The 16,899-nt window shown below is 36.7% G+C and overlaps 1 protein-coding gene across 4 annotated transcripts in view; it reads right to left on the bottom strand.

The window, feature by feature from the left end:
* tenm1 (teneurin transmembrane protein 1) overlaps positions 1 to 16,899 on the bottom strand; it is a 186,616-nt gene that overhangs the window by 48,476 nt on the left and 121,241 nt on the right. For 2 of the 4 annotated variants that reach the window (XM_067406084.1, XM_067406085.1), the window contains exons 6-14: positions 16,044 to 16,193; positions 13,128 to 13,336; positions 9,067 to 9,277; positions 8,780 to 8,881; positions 8,310 to 8,504; positions 6,423 to 6,623; positions 3,411 to 3,596; positions 1,719 to 1,748; positions 1,451 to 1,597 (exon numbers count right to left, since the gene is read on the bottom strand). In XM_067406084.1, the coding sequence (XP_067262185.1) occupies positions 1,451 to 1,597; positions 1,719 to 1,748; positions 3,411 to 3,596; positions 6,423 to 6,623; positions 8,310 to 8,504; positions 8,780 to 8,881; positions 9,067 to 9,277; positions 13,128 to 13,336; positions 16,044 to 16,193 (1,431 nt within the window). The remainder of the gene's footprint in view (positions 1 to 1,450; positions 1,598 to 1,718; positions 1,749 to 3,410; positions 3,597 to 6,422; positions 6,624 to 8,309; positions 8,505 to 8,779; positions 8,882 to 9,066; positions 9,278 to 13,127; positions 13,337 to 16,043; positions 16,194 to 16,899) is intronic. The other 2 variants (XM_067406086.1, XM_067406087.1) reach the window with 2 other exon arrangements.

Raw genomic sequence — 16,899 nt, 5'->3', positions numbered from 1 at the left:
AATGTATCGGAGTAAAAGTATACATTTTATTTAGGAAATGTAGTGGAGTAAAAGTAAAAATTGACAGAAATATAAAAACTCAAGTAAAGTACAGATTCTCCCAAAAAATACTTAAGTACTGAAACGAAGTATTATTACTTTGTTACATTACACCACTGGATGTAGGTGACTTCGTTTCTTCAGTAGAACACAAATGATGATTTTTAACTCCAACTGTTGCGGTCTGTCAGTCAAATAATGCGAGTGAATTGGAACTCTATTAATAAGAGTCGAAAACACTTGCATAGACAAATCCAAATTAAATCCTGCGGCTCATGACGACACATTGATGTCCTAAGACACGAAACGATTGGTTTGTGTGAGAAAATGAACAGTATTTATATAATTTTTTACCTCTAAAACACCACAATGTCCAACTGAGTTCAGCATTCGCTTAGTGAAGTCTGGTCGCGTTCAGACAACCGCAGTGATGTCTCGCGCTTATACTTCAATGAGTGTCAGACATCACTGCCGCTGTCAGAGCGTGATCAGACCTCACTAAGCGAATACTGAACGCAGTTGGAAATGGTGTATTAGAGATTAAAAAAAAAATACTGTTGAGTTTCTCGCACAAACCGATCCGCAGGGTTTAAATTGGATTTGTCAATGCAAGTGTTTTCGACTCTTATTGATAGAGTTCCCATTCACTCGCATTATTTGACTGACAGACCGCAACAGTTGGAGTTAAAAATCAGCATTTGTGTTCTAATAAAGAAACAAAGTCACCTACATCTTGGATGTGCTGGGGGTAAGAAGATAAACATCAAATTTTCATTTTTGGGTGAACTATCCTTTTAATATTATGAAGCGACGAGAATACTTTGTGTGCGCCAAAATCTGAGCCCATGTCGGACATAAACACTGAAGCTCTGCAACGAAAATAGCATAGCAGTATGACAGATGAAAGTTGAATTTGTTGAATAAAGTTGTTAACAAAAAGTATACTCGTCACTTCATAATATTAAGGTTGAACCACTGTAGTCGCGTCGACAGTTTTAACAATGTCTTTAGTACCTTTCTGGACCTCAAAAGGTGCAATGTAGTTGCTGCCTATGTGTGGATCAGATACCCATGGATTTCATCAAAACTATCCTAATTTGTGTTCCGAAGACAAATGAAGGTCTTACGGGTTTGGGACGACATGAGGGTGAGTAATGACAGAATTTTTTTTTTTTGGGTGAACTAACCCTTTAAGGGGCCATTCACATGTTGCATATTTTGCATGCTCAAGTTGAAAACGCGGCTCATGATTGCTTAGCAACAGCAGACACCACAGGAGTGCTTTCTGAAACAAGGAGAAAGCATTGTAGCTGGCATGTGCCATGCGTTTTTAGACGCAACGTGAACAGCCCCTAATTCATCCTCTCTATATCTGTCATCCACACAGCTCATCTCCTATAGGGTTCTTTACCACTGTCATTATCTTTACTGTCATTGCACTCGGTTTCCATGACAACGTTACAGCCCGGACCACTCCATCCCGACTGGCACACACAATGCCAACCGCTCTGCTCCAGCGTACAGCGCCCATTACCATTACACAACCCAGGACATGCATCTAAGAGAAAAAGACAGAACATCTACAATAATGATGTTCTTTCTTCAAAAATTGTTCATATAAAAGACATCACAAAGTCATCTATTAATTTCTTCATTCAGTCTATCACACATACTCTTACCTTTATCAAACAGATCCAGGTAATGTGCTGCTGAAAGAGTTACAAAATGAAAGACAGAGAGAACAAAGAGTGAGAAATTACATTGGAGACATACTTCAGAGAAGATGTGTGTGTGTGTGTGTGTGTGTATGTGCATTGGTTTTTTTTTTTTTAAATGTCCCTGTCGTTTGCTGCCTTAAGCGTATATTTGTCCCCTGAGTTTCACAGACTGTTCTCATCATGAGCGCCACAATTAAAGGAACTGTGGCTCGGAGGAGGAAAAAAGAAGGAAAAAGTGGAAGAGAGACAGGCAGAAAGAGAGAGACTGTTTCGTTTTTACATAATCTACAAGGCAAAAACACGGCTCCATGTTGTTTCAGAGTCAGTTGATTTACATGTTTTATAAAAAATGCATGAAGCTTGTCAAATAATCGTTTAAAAAGGCAAATAATCATCAAAATATTATATTTACAAAGTGTCTGGAGCATGATTACAAACGACTGCCAGTAAAACGTAGATTTTTTTTTATGCTAACACTTTAATCAAATGTGACACCCATATGTCAAAGGGTTGGCGAAATGTCGAGCAAATATCAAGACTGAAACGTTAATAAAGGGTGTTAAGGCCTAAGAACAACAAAAACAAAAAGAAAAAGCATTGTGAAACAAACAATTTTACACATTAAAACTATTGACACAGTGTGCAAAGCAACTGATTTCACATACAATCTTACCACTTCTAAGTCTTGTATAGTGATTATGCATTCAGGTTCTATGACCTCATATTAAATGAGAGCCTACATGGGATATTTGTTCTTTAAAAAAGGTATTTATTATTTTTAATGTATCATTATTTATATACTATTATTTTATATAAAAAATATAAATACATTGTATGTATGAATGTATTTATCATGTATTGCATGATTAAACGTGATTAAAACATTTTTAAAATATATATAAAAAAATATTTGTAAGAAGTTTGGGGTCAGAAAGACATTTTAATTTTTTTAAGAAATCTCATGCTCAACAAAGCTGCATTTATGATCAAAATACAGATAAAACAGCAATACTGCCATTGTTGGTTGCAGCAATGAGAGTTGTAATGATGAGAGTTGTAATGATCTAATCGAGGCAGTCACAAAATAACAATAACATAACATAGACAAGAACAGACAAAGAAAAAACTGAAAATGAGGGCTATAAATGCACTTAGGGTATGTTTACATGACAACATTGTACTAAAAACTCGAACGTTTTTCACATACAGACAACAATGTTGTCAAAATGATCCCGTTCACACCAATCTGGGAAAATGACTAAAAACGTTGTGTTATGCATGCCAGGAACTTGTGGGGGTAAACAATTTACAAATGAGTAACCATGGAAACATACCTAGAAACCCTGACAACTAATGAACAGGGACAAAGGAAACAAGAACTAACACAGGTAAAAGAGAAACCTCCTGTCACAAATATTGTGAAATATTATTACAAATTTTAAATAACTGTTTTAAAATGTATAGAAAGTTATATCTTTATCTTTACTGTCACTTTTGATCAATTTATTGCATCCTTGCTGCATAAAAGTAATAATTTCTTAAAAAATAATAATAATAATCTTACTGACCCAAAACCTTTGAACAGTAGTATATATAATATTATCTAATAATGTGATAAAATAATATAATACAAACAGTTTTATTCTAACATACCAATAGTGCAGTGCTCTCCCTCCCAACCAGGCTGACAGACACATTGTCCATCCCTGCACTCTCCATGCTCTTCACAGATTGGATGGCATGCCTGTTTGTCACAAGAGGTCCCTTCCCACCCCTCTTCACATTGGCAGCGTCCAGCAACACATACACTATGGGTGCTGCAGGGAACAGGGCAAACCTCTGAAACGAGTCACAAAGCAACAGAGAAAAAATACATTTGTTACCATTTATTATCATCAACTAAGTTATTGTTTACACTGCATCCTTGTCACAGTGGTCTTGGATTTTATACTGAAACCTATTGGATGCATGAAGTACTGTATTTTTACTAACTCTTGCCGCTTTACATTAAAAGCTGGTTTTCTATTGTTTTGTGTCTTTTTGTCTTTCCCCCCCATTTCATACTAAACATACAGTATATGGACATTCTTGAATTCAATCCCAAAGATTTTCTGTGTGTTGTTGGTGGTTCACGCTGGTACACAGCTGGCTGCTGCACTGTACCATGAATGGAAAGCCGAGAGCTCTCTTCCTGCTGTGGTTATGTCTTGGACGGAGGAATTTAGTGGTGTGGTCATGTGTTCACACTCTGCGCTTGACTCCCCAGCATTTTTTTCCTTGATCTGTGGCATGGTTGCTGCCGGTCATCACGGTTTGTTTCATCACTCCAGTAGGCAATATCACAATATCGCGTTCATTATCGCAGATGAATCACCTTCGATAATGAACGCGATATTGCGTAGCTTGTCAGTGAACTACGGCTCTGTCTATTAAATGCCCCTCCACTTGAAAGCAGGTGATGGCGATTTAGTGGTAATCAGGGAACCGGCTTTACTGAAGAAATGCGCGTGACAATCGCATGCGATATATCGCCCAGCCCTACTAGAAAGCTACAGGCAGGTGAGTTTTTATCAGGGTTGGACCTAAACTCTGCAGGACAGTGGCCCTCCAGGACTGAAGCTGACCATCCCTGTAAAACAGGTTTTTCTAGAAGACTGATATGACTGGAGTCTTCATCTCATGTGAGTTTACATCATTTTTAACATATTTTATACTAAAACTTTTTTATTTAAGAAAAAAAAGAACTGTAATTGTAAAAAACGAGTGTAAAGAGAGGAGAATTTCACACACATCCTCTCCTCTCCATTTACGTTCTGCTTTATCACACCAGCCTAAACTGTCCAAATGTTACTGTGGGCCTGAATTCAAGACAGGGTTTAGTTTCATGACAAAAACAATTTCCTTGAACCAGTAAGATATCTCTGCTCTCTGGCCCTCAGACAGAATGGCTTTGTCTTCACGCGTACTTACAGGATTCGTGACGGGTCAAACTGAGATGACAGTTTTTCATATCTTAAAAGTCACTTAAAATCAGCTTCCACATTTCTCCTCTGTAACTGCAGCATTGAATGTTGAGCTTGGCCAGCCTCCCCTCTGCCTTTCTCACTTCTATCGTCCTCTACGTCTCGTAACATTCAAAACAAATTATCCTTGCTGTTCTATAAAGCACATCAGACGAGAGTTCTCCCTCTCAATCACATGCGAGATATAAATGTCTGCCAGTGACAGGAAGGGCATTAAACCAGAATGTTTATTAATACACACATTATCAATTTAACTGCTCTGCTGTGGAAACAGGCAGTTTAATGCTATAATATTCATGCATTTTGATAAATATTGCATTTTGATAATCTAATATTTAATAAATGCTTTCATATTCTAGCCAGTGGCCAAAAGGCAATGAGTGCCGATCTTCCAGAAAAGCAATCTCTCTGCAATAAAACAGTGTTCTTATTTAAATATCATCATTGTTAACCAGGAAATGATGAAACTGGTGGCACGTTCCATGAATAGGGTACAAAATATAGGGCCTGAAATTCTATTAACAGGAAGTTCTTCATTTTCAACAAACGGCACGGTGAAAGGAGGCGTTTAACCTTCAAAACATACTGTCAACCTCAGGAGAGGTCAGACTAAATAAAACTTTTTTTCCCCCTATTCATTCTATGTGAGGTTTCTAATTTTTCACCTTGTAATCAACATTTGGGATGCTTAATATATTAAATAAACATCCAACTTAAATAAGAAAATGAGTAGCAGCTTGGTAAATAAGTTTGCAGATTTAGCCAAAATTATGTTATCAATCAGTTGAGGCTAGATAGTTTAGGACCAAACATTAGTTTTTAGTTATTCAAAAAAGTTGTAGGTACCATAAATTAAAGGAAAATATTTATTTTACCATATTTTTTATGATAGACTGAGAAAGTGAGGTGACATTATTTAGTTGTCCTCTTGTCCTACTGTAGAAAGGGATACATTTCAACAAATTATGTAAAATTATGATGTTTTATGATTTCAGTTGTATTATACTGATGCAAATGTCACGACCTTGGAGGTGAGATGGGCAAAAATCGTCAAATTTTATGCGTTTACAACTAGCTACTTTTCATGCTAGGTTTTTTTTATATTAGATAATACTGTACTTTACCTGATATATCCAATAGTTCTAACAACCGAAAAATATGGGATTTGGGCCACTAAAGCTTTTAAAATAGTAATGGGATACCAAGGTGTACCATATTCGTGGACAGTGCCTGGTATATATCATGCATTTAACTGCAATCCTCTCCCTCCATCTGTAAAACACAAGGAAATTCTACAGTCCAGCAGGTTTCATTTACGAGATGCACAATCAATCAGACAATAAGAACGACTCCGTTTTCTCTCTATTAAAGAAAGTACATTCCCTTTTTACAATATATATCACATTACAATTAAGTGCCGATCCATACTCCTGCACATAGTGCCCTGCTTTACTCTGTCAGACAGAAGCGGAACTGGATTTGGAGTTTTGGGGTCAATAGTAACTGAATCAAACTAAAATCAGAAACTTCTGAGTGAGAGACGCGTGACCAAATTATGAAAAAGCACTTTAAAATACAATTGATAAGATGAACGGAGAAAGCCTTTGTGCGCATTTGTATGTGTGCATTGATTGTAACTCACCTATGGAGCAGTCGTCGCCACTCCAGCCCTGCTCACACACACACACCCCTGTCTGGGCTTGGTACGTTCCATGACCTGAACATTGTTCTTTACAGGCAGGAAGTGCCGTCTCACAGCTCTCACCTCCCCAGCCTGCGGAACACACACACTCACCGCGCACACACACACCACGACCGGAGCACAAGGGATCCACGCAATCCACTGCAGACACACAACCAAACACACAGAAATAAAGAAATTTACCCCAACATTTAATTACAGGTGCATGTATGTGCATATAAAGCCATATGTAGAGTTTTTCTTCACACAAGTCGGTAGAGGTGCAAATTACCTCTGAGACATCTAATCCCATTCAGATAGCACAGCGTGTCATTGCAGTATATTACTGTTTTCGCAACGCATCTCCTCATATATTTTGACCCGTGTCATCACCATAATTACAGTTGAATTTCTTGTGCTGTCTAGTGCATTTTCATTATAGATTTGGAAAATAAATTCTAGGTAAAATTACATAACATAACAGTTGTATTGGTAAGTGAGACAGCTAAGCTGATGGTTATTGTCATGTTATGGCCAACAATTAGTTAAACAATTTCAAATAATATTTTCCTGATAATTTACTCACCCCCATTTCATCCAAGATGTCCATGTCCTTCTTTCTTCAGTCGAAAAGAAATTAATGTTTTTAATGAAAACATTCCATGATTATTCTCCTTATAGTGGACTTCAATGGACAATACTAATGGAAAAAATGGAACTGGTGCTGCGTTCGTTCCGTAAGTTGAATAGGGAAGGTGTAGGACATACAGCGTAAGCTTTATGAAGAATACAAAAGTCCTTTGAAGCTGCACTGAAACTGTAATTTTGACCTTGAAAATCAGGCATGAAAATCTTGGATGACATGGGGGTGAGTAAATTATCAGGAAAATATTATTTGAAAGTGAACTAATCCTTTAAAATGCCATCATATTTTGTCCAAATAAATAAAAAATAAACCACTAAAATCAATCATTTTAAATGCTACAGTGTATTTAGGCATCACAACATTATTATGTATAGTATGGAAAATTGAATTTTATGTTAATATTAACATTGTTAATAAATTATTATGGCTTTTTAATTGACTGTAAGATGACGACCAAGATAATCTAAATGTAAAAATAGCGTTGTGTTCCTCATTTGTACTGTAAGTTATGTCTGCAAGATTAATAAATGTTAATGTAGTAGGAAAAATGTAATTTTTTGCTTAATAATGTATATTATAATTATATCATATAATCTGTATTTAGTTCAAATCAGAACAGAAAATCATGCGTGTCCTCTGATAATAATTGTAACTCAAACGTCATTTAGAAAACAAATTCTCTGAATAGTGCTTAAGACAGAGACAGAGGCAGAGACAGCGAAACATAAAAACACCCCAGTTAGAGAGAGTGCATAACAAAAAAGAACAAGATACAAATACATGGAAATCCCAATTACAACAGCAACAATATGTTCACTTCTGTGTGTGCGTAGATGCGGAAGTTGTCTGATGGAAAAGCTAATTTGGTGGATGGATCTACATGGGATTAAATTGAGTCTCTCTCTCTAGCTCTCTCTGTCTCTCTCTCTATCACTGAAATGGCAGCAATGAATTTTCAGCTTAATGGTTAGGGGAGAAAGTGTGTTTAAAATCCAATTACAGGACATTCATCATAAACAAGCTGTGAAGATAGACTAGTAGCTCTGTACGCACACATGCACTTTCACTGAGCATGATGGTCATGATGTAGATGAGGGTTATTTGTGCTTCAAACTCAATTTTTCTATGTAAAAATGAATCTAGTCCATCAAAAGCTGAAAATGTTTTAACGAAAGATTTGAGTGTGTGTGTGTGAGCTGTACCTTGCTCACAGTTATCACCCTTGAATGCCGGAGCACACACACAGATTCCGTTGACACATTCTCCATTGTTGGAACAGGTGGGATCAATACACTGGCCTTCCTCCACCTCACACTCCGCCCCCTTCCATCCAGTGTGACACACACACACACCTTTCTCATAATCGCCATTACCACTACATAGCACTGGGCAAGAGTCTGAAATATAAACACAAAAATAATCAGATTAATCAGATCTTTGCAACATTGTGTAACTGTAAGATTGTAATACTGTGTGAAAATAAAGCATATTTAGTTTGTTTATGACTGCAATGTTGTTTCATGGCATTATTGCACAGATAAAATGTTGAGTAATTATATAATGTTAATTAAACAGTGTATTTTTGCATAATTATATTGTGTATTACTGGGTGATCATGAATACATTATGTATTATTGTGTAATTATGATGATATTATTGTGTTCAGTTGTACCCTTTGAACAGTCTGGCCCCAGGAAGCCAGTAAAACAGTGACAGTGTCCGGCGACACACTCTCCGTTACCGTTACAGTTAGTGGAGCAACCGTCTATTGTTTCTAAACACACAAACACAATACATTTCACTATACAATTACATTATTCTGAAGTACCAATTTCTCTATTTGTATCATTAGCAAGCATTTTTACATCCAATAACAACAATAATAATGCAATAATTTAGTATATTAAGGAAAATAAGTAAATTAAAAAAAGTAGTTGCATTTTCAGCGTCATCTCTCACCTATGGGTGTGCTGTACACTACCACCTGTTCCATTTTGCGACCATCATTATAGAAAGCCAGGTACCAGGTGCCTACATCCAGGTATTCCACAAAACCTGTTTCCTGTAGGGCAGACACTAGCAGACTCCGTGGAGGAGGGTTCGGAGTTTTGACATTCCGGGAATCCTGCTTTATCAGCTGTCTCCCATCCAGCAACTTCACAAAGTCAAACTGGAGAAAAAGGACATATAGTTAGTTATATGTGTATCTGTTCTAAATTGTGTTAAAAAGAACAGATCAACAGCTGAATTCATGCCCTTGGCACTGACCGTCCATAACTTGGAGATATATAACTTGGTGCTTTGTGTCTCAGCAGCCCCCTGTACTCTACCCTGTCTTCTAGGTGATGCTGACAGCCTTGGCATACACACCGAAGAAAACAAGCTCCTATTTATAGGTCCAATACTTGCCAAAACATACATCCTACAGAACTGGAAAAAGTAAATCAAGTATATCCACCCAACACTGGCTGCAACTTGTGCTACATTACATTCATCTACAGAAACTGAGTGTGTCTGACAAACTCAATGAATGCTTTGATGTCTGGGAATATAGTTTCAGATACATTAATATGAAACTGTGATACCAAACATATTCATTATCTGCATTGGGCTAATGCATGGCATCCCATATATCTTCTTGTTCTTTTAATGAGAAAATAACAAAAAACAAACAGCTAATATGAACGAATAAAAAGAAATATCAGTAGTGCAAAACAAAATAAAAATAAACTAATGAAGATTCAATGAATAAATGAAAAGTAATAGACTGTACAAGGTAAAATTAACTAAAACAACAAATAACATGAAATAAAGTGCAAAATTAAATAAAGTACAATGGAATGCAGTAACTTAGAAAGTAGCAATTAACTTAAATTTAAACAAAAGGAATAAACTAAACCATGAAAAATTAAGAATTAAGAAATAAAAAAAATCAGTAGGGCAAAAAATATCCAAAACATAATATGGACAAATAAAATAAGCTTATCAGTAGTGCAAAATAAAATAAAAAGAGACTGACTAACAATAAAAAAGTAAATAAGTAATATTCATTGAACAAGTAATTAAGAAAGTTAAAGATGCAGTAAGCAATTTCTGAGAAACTCTGTTGAAAGTGGATCGAACCGAGAACCACAACACACTTGTAGCAAATCAGCAGTTCCACTCATAATGGGGAAGGAGAGAAAGTGAGCAAGACGGACATTTGAAGAAAGGCTGTAGAAAGAGAGATGAATGAGAGACATTACAAAAGAGAAAATATCCAAGGAATATTACTGCAAAAAAAAGAACGTTAGACAGCTTTCCTGCGCTGGAGAGACCCAAGGGCCTGAAAATGGACGCCGAGTTTGCGTTGTTTCTGCTCCATACATAAGTAACATTGGTTTTGCTATGTTTCACAGAACCAATATATGCTGTTGTTGTAATGATAGCTATAACAGGACAGTTTTGAGGTCACTGTTTGTCTGGAGCTGCTGTGCTTCTGGCGACTAATAACCAACTCTTGCTTGTATATACTCTTGTGTACTGTATGCTTATTTTTATTTTTTTGTTCTTCCTTATCGTTTGTTTGTCATCTTCGCTTTATTTTGCTTTGCTTCAGCTATGAAAAAGATACATCCACTCTTGCATTGGCTGTTTATGCATTTTGGGGGCAGAGCAATGAAGGAAGGGGTGTGTTTGTTTGGGTTGATTTCAAATATCAACAGTGTTCCTCAGAAATCGCTTACTGCACCTTTAAACTAAAGATCACAAATAAGCTCCATTGGGCTGAATGGTTCCGAGAACCTAATTTCACCAATTGCAACATCTTTGTTGATCAAAGTTTAGGCTTGCAACCAGGGTTAGGTGCTTCACCATGAGGTGTTATTCAATTCCATCTGATTTTAAGGATAACTTATGGGTAGGGTTATGTTTAGGGGTAGGGATATGGTTAGGATTACATTTTCAGACAGGAATGTTGTTCCAGGATCAACAAAATATGTTGAGCCAGGAACATGTCTAACTCGGCAAAAACAGGACGTGTGAGCACACAGTGCCAGCAGCATTTCCATGATAAAATTCACTACTGGTGGAAAGCTCTATAAAGGTTCCGCTGTTAGAGATAGTAAGCGTGAGTACAGTATCTTCCACACTCTCATTTGCTCCCCATTGTATTATTTAGGGGCATAAACTAGGACTGATCCCCTTCCCATGCTTCAACATCCAGACACATCAGAGAAACAGGCCTGTGGTTTGAGCAAACACGGCCAGACACGCTCACATACGCTCACAGTCCAGATCAAGTCTGGAGTCGCTGCAAATACGAGACGTTTACATCCAGGCATTTACAGCTCACCATCTGCGCTCGTTTGACTCAGCCTGCGATCCGTATATCTGTGTTCAGCGTCTGTCTCGTCACCCCGCACTACTGTGTCACTTCCATCCTGTAAGTGGTATGAATCTATCTCCAAGGAAACTGGAAAAGATATGTGGCGTTTGTGTCTGTCTGTCTGTATTTGGGGGGGATTGCCAGTGTTTAGACAGAGCTGTTACAAACATCAGAAACATCAATGAGCGGCGTTCTCCGAGGCACTACAGAACCCTCTGGCTATAATGAGTCCCTCTCCTCCTCCGGAGTCACTCTGGAAGCAGTGGAGGCACTGAAGCCCTATCGACTGTAATGACTCTCACGCTGACAGGCAGGAGCCAGCAGGGCAGCAGTTGCACCAGAGCCCCACTGCTTTTAATGACAGCCAGAGAAACTGAGGAACGATCGTGGGAGCTGCAATGGAGTTGACAGTCTCAGTGCAGTAGCGATCTGTCAGGCCTCAGTGAACACACACACGCAAACTCGCACTCGCGCACCCCGAAGTAGACTTGTGGAAGCTGTGGCAGTGTAAACATCTCTATTCTGACGCACATACAAAAGAAGCCTTTTCATTAAGCAGGAACAATTAACCAGTCTTCTTGCTTTGCCTCCGCCTACATATGCAAGCCCGTATGCAAATGAGGTACAAATGAGAAGCCTTAAATTGAATTACACCGGGCTCTAATTTCTTGAGCAAAGTGAACAGTTAATCTTGGATGATATCCTGAATAATGAGATGTAATTAGCATGTTGGGGTCGTCTGAAGCACCTCGTTAGATACGCTCCTGATCCTCCTTGTTATCTGCCAGTCATAACAATATGCACTTAGACAACGTTTACCAACATGAGTTATCATCACAAAACCTGGGTACAGATACAAAAGGCTGATAACACACTCCTTTTCATACACACACACACACACACACACACACACTCGCACATGCCTTCTTACACAAACACACAAGCACACATAAAATGTATAAATAAATATTTTTTTATAATTATTAATTAAAAGCTGTCTATTTAAATGTTAATTCAGTATGATTATTCAAAAATGATGTGAAAACACAGGGGTCTCAAAACAAGTTTTTCAAAAGTTGAACTACTTTTAAACAACATGGCTTAGGGCATGAGATGCACTTGATTTATGATGAGATGCACTTGATTTATGTTCAATGATCTGGAAATAAAATATTATATTTAAATCCACTTTTCGTAACTTTCAATCATTTGTCACAATTTGCATTTCAAACATCTTCATTTATGTGCTTTTGTTCGCAAATATCAGTAAGTGATCAATTCCGATTACAGTTTTTTTTACTCTTCGCACAGTTCTCCAAACCATCTTTCAGCTCAGCACAGCAGTTCATTTCACATTCAAAATGCACTAAAACTATCAAAACACTTCATTAATGTCTCAAAACAATTTTTTTTCATTTTTTTTTTATTCAGAATATATTTGAATATTGCATTAGTGTAGAAATGTACCAAATTGCTGTCTTATGAACTTAAGTTTAACAAACTGATTTACTGTACTGTAAATTATTTTACATTTTTAATAAATTTACAGATATATTATAAATATTTATGCAATATAACATGAAACAATGTGCATAGCTCACTTAATGAAAGAACTTGGTTTATATTTTCTGCATTGGTGTTTGCATGTGATTACCTGCGTGTGAGTAGGTGGTATATTCCTCCTGCCGTAGATACCCAGCAGAGCATCCCGCGTGAGTGAGATGTTGAACTTGACATACTCGGGGTGGTGAACCGTAATGTGAAACCTCCAGAAGAGTCCAGGAGGAATTGCTTGGACCAGCTGTGTCCCGACAGCCACCTCTCCCCTCTCTATCACCCTGCCTCGCTGAATCACCTCTTTATCTGTCAAGCCAAATGAAAAAATGAAACTAACATATTGTATGTCAAATTTCCATGATTTATCCAGAGACAAAAAAGTATAATAAAACTATTGTACCAAGTGTTTGTCATGTGGATCTGCAACATAAGCTTTAAAGTGTTAGTTCATGTCATTTATTCATCTCGCTCCAAACCTGTATAACTTCCTTTCTTCCATGGAACACAAAAAGGAGACATTTTCTATGATTTTTTGGTTGCTCTTTTTAATGCAATTACAATGATTGTGGACTAGAGCTTTCAGGCTTTTAAAAACGACACAAAAGCACCATAAAATTATCATTGAAATAGCCTATATGGCTCATGCACAATAGTCTCAGTCTCATATTCCATATGATAGCTTTGTGTGAGAAATAGACTGAAATACTGTGCAGCTTGACAGGCCCAGTACTTATTCACTTTCAATATATGAAAATGCTGGTCAGGATATTCTTTATACATTTACAGAAAGTCATACAGGTTTGGAAAAACATGAAGGAGAATAAATAATGGTAAACACCAAAAGCACTTAATTTAAGCTTTAGGATGATAGTTGTTAAAGATTAAAAATGATGCAACTGAGCTCAAGGCTGTAGATGTAAAAATAATTTGAAAAAATGTGAAAAAAAAAAAAAAAAAAAGTGCCAGAGGGCTTTTAAATGAATCCAGCCCTCTGATGCTATCAACACAGACGCCTCCACATCTAAACGTCAAAAAGAATGATGTATTTTTCAGAGGTTCAGTTGATGTGAATCAAAAGTGATCATCCGCAGGACTCTTTGAAAACCTCTGCTGTCTAGTGTCAAATTCAGGTGATGGCAAAGATGAAACGACACCTGCCGTATCGAGACAGAGCTTTGGTAGCAAGACCGAAACCCTCATGGACACTCAGGTGTGAGGTTATTTACATTACCTTTGATAGAACAAGCACACCTGTGCATTAATACGTTCATGCACACATGTAGTGGGGTAGTGCAGCCTAGTGGTCAAAGATCTGGGCTAGACAACCAAATAAATTGCAGGCTTGAACCCCACAAGGGCATTTCTTGAACTATGATCACTGTGCCCTTAAGCAAGACACTTAACACCTGAGGTAGGTTACTTCAGGGTGAACATCCTTGCATCATAACACGAAGGTGGAAATTGCTGAAACAATGTGGTTAAAGGGTCAAAATCTATCCCCTATTGCAAAACTAGAGTTCTCCCTCAAAAATAATATTCCCTCTCTCTCTATATAGAATAACATTTACACTATCATTCAAATGTTTGGAGTCATTAAGATTTCTTTTCTTTTTTTAACAATATTTGATCAAAGGAGACAGTAAAGATATTTATAGTGTTATAAACTATATCATATAAATGCTGTTCTCTTTTGTTTTTCCTGAACAAAGTATCACAATTTCCACAAAAAAATATTAAACAGCACTGTTTAAAACATTGATAATAATAATAAATGTTTATTGAGACTGCTGAAAATTCAGCTTTGCCATCACAGGAATAATTGACATTTTATAATATATTAAAATAGAAAACAGTTATTTTAGATAGTAATAATATTTCACAATATTACGGTTTTTACCATATTTTTGAATAAATATGTGTGGTCTTAGTGACAATAGACTTCTTACAAAATTATTGTTATTAATTAAAAAATTAAAAAATCTTATTGACCCTAAACGTTTGAACGGTAATGTAAATATGTTCGTCAAATAACCACTTCGGGACAGTCATACGAATGATCTGTTTATGTAATTACTTTTGGCACTTCATAAACTCCTGTAATATTTATATTTCAGTACATGAATGATTTACATCTTGGAGTTACAATGTAAGCATAGGCACATATCCCATTTACCCCACTGGATCAGGTTGTGTAGATAAACATTGTATTCTATTTTATTTTGTGAACATGGCAAAACAAACTCTAATAAACAAGGACATTTTCTTTAATTTGCACTTTATCAAACTCTACAGCCCTACACAGATAGAAACACACCTCACGCTTTAAAAAATGACCTCATAATCTCAGGGGTTATCTGAGAGAAAATAATTTACTGTTGTTTACTGACATTAATTAAATGGCAAATAAACTCTGAATGAATACAAAAACACACACATACACTCACACACAGGCTTGTTTTGCTATCAAAGTGAGGACATTCCATAGACGTAATGGTTTTTATACTGTACAAACTGTACATTCTGTCTACCCCTACCCCTAAACCTAACCATCACAGAAAACATTCTGCATTTTTACATTTTAATAAAACAATGTTTAGTATGTTTTAAAAGCTATTTTAAATATGAGGACTCATGAAATGTCCTCATATTTCATGTTTATGTTGTAATACCAGTGTAATACCCATGTCATTATACAAATTTGTATCCTCATAAATCACAAAAACGCGCACACACAGACACACAGACACACAGACACACACACACACACACACACACACACACACACACACACACACACACACACACACACACACACACACACACACACACACACACACACACACACACACACCTTCTCTTAGCTTTAGCTGTAGGCAAAGACTTGACATTTAGGCCCATTGTGTGAAATGAATTAATACCATTAATATCAGAATATTAATATCACATTGTATAGAATATGTTAGATGACTTAAGTAGCGCGCGCACACACACACACACACACACACACACATACCTGGCTGTGTGGTGTTGAGTCCTGGCAGGTGAACAGGAGTGAAGGTGAAATCTGCTCCCGGCAGAGGCTGATCATCTTTACTCATACCGTTCTCATAGAGCTCTCCTTCCACTCGCTTCAGATGCCACGGCAACCCCAGCAGATGAACAACTGAAGATAGACAGAATGAAAGATTCAACAATAGAACAAAAGAGTCAAGTCACCTTTATTTATAAAGTGCTTTATACAATACAGATTGTTTCAAAGCAGCTTTACAGTGGTAAACAGGAAAATAAAAATTCAGCGATGCAAACAGAATTTATGCTGTAAAGCAGCTCTAAAAATAACAATAGTAAAGTCATTATTTTTATTCATTAAATAATTAAGATAGATAGAACAATGTATAGAATGATGGACAGAACGATGGATAGATGGATAGATAGATAGATAGATAGATAGATAGATAGATAGATAGATAGATAGATAGATAGATAGATAGATAGATAGATAGATAGATAGATAGATAGATAGATAGATTGATAGATACTGCAGATAGGCAGACAGACAGATGGCAATGTGATTAGAAACATTGTTTAGAAGAATTTATTCAGATTTTGTTTAAGAAAAACGTCACAGACCAAACTGCATGTTAATAGTGCACTGAAAATGAGATTAGAATATTGTATTAAACCATTCTTTAATACGTTAGTTGTCTCCTGTTTTTTCGTATATCTGAACAAGTATGTGTGCACACATACATTTAAGGTCTTCTGTTATCCCATCATCTCTTGAATGTGTGAGGAAGGCTGCAGAGGATTCTGGAAGTGGAATATAAATCGCTCAGGTGGCATTTTATGATCTCCCAGCAGTGAAAGGC

The sequence above is a fragment of the Chanodichthys erythropterus genome, chromosome 13 (assembly GCF_024489055.1).
Source record: "Chanodichthys erythropterus isolate Z2021 chromosome 13, ASM2448905v1, whole genome shotgun sequence".
Taxonomy (NCBI): domain Eukaryota; kingdom Metazoa; phylum Chordata; class Actinopteri; order Cypriniformes; family Xenocyprididae; genus Chanodichthys; species Chanodichthys erythropterus.
Note: the sequence above shows the minus strand (reverse complement) of the source record. Positions and strands in the feature narration are given on the sequence as shown.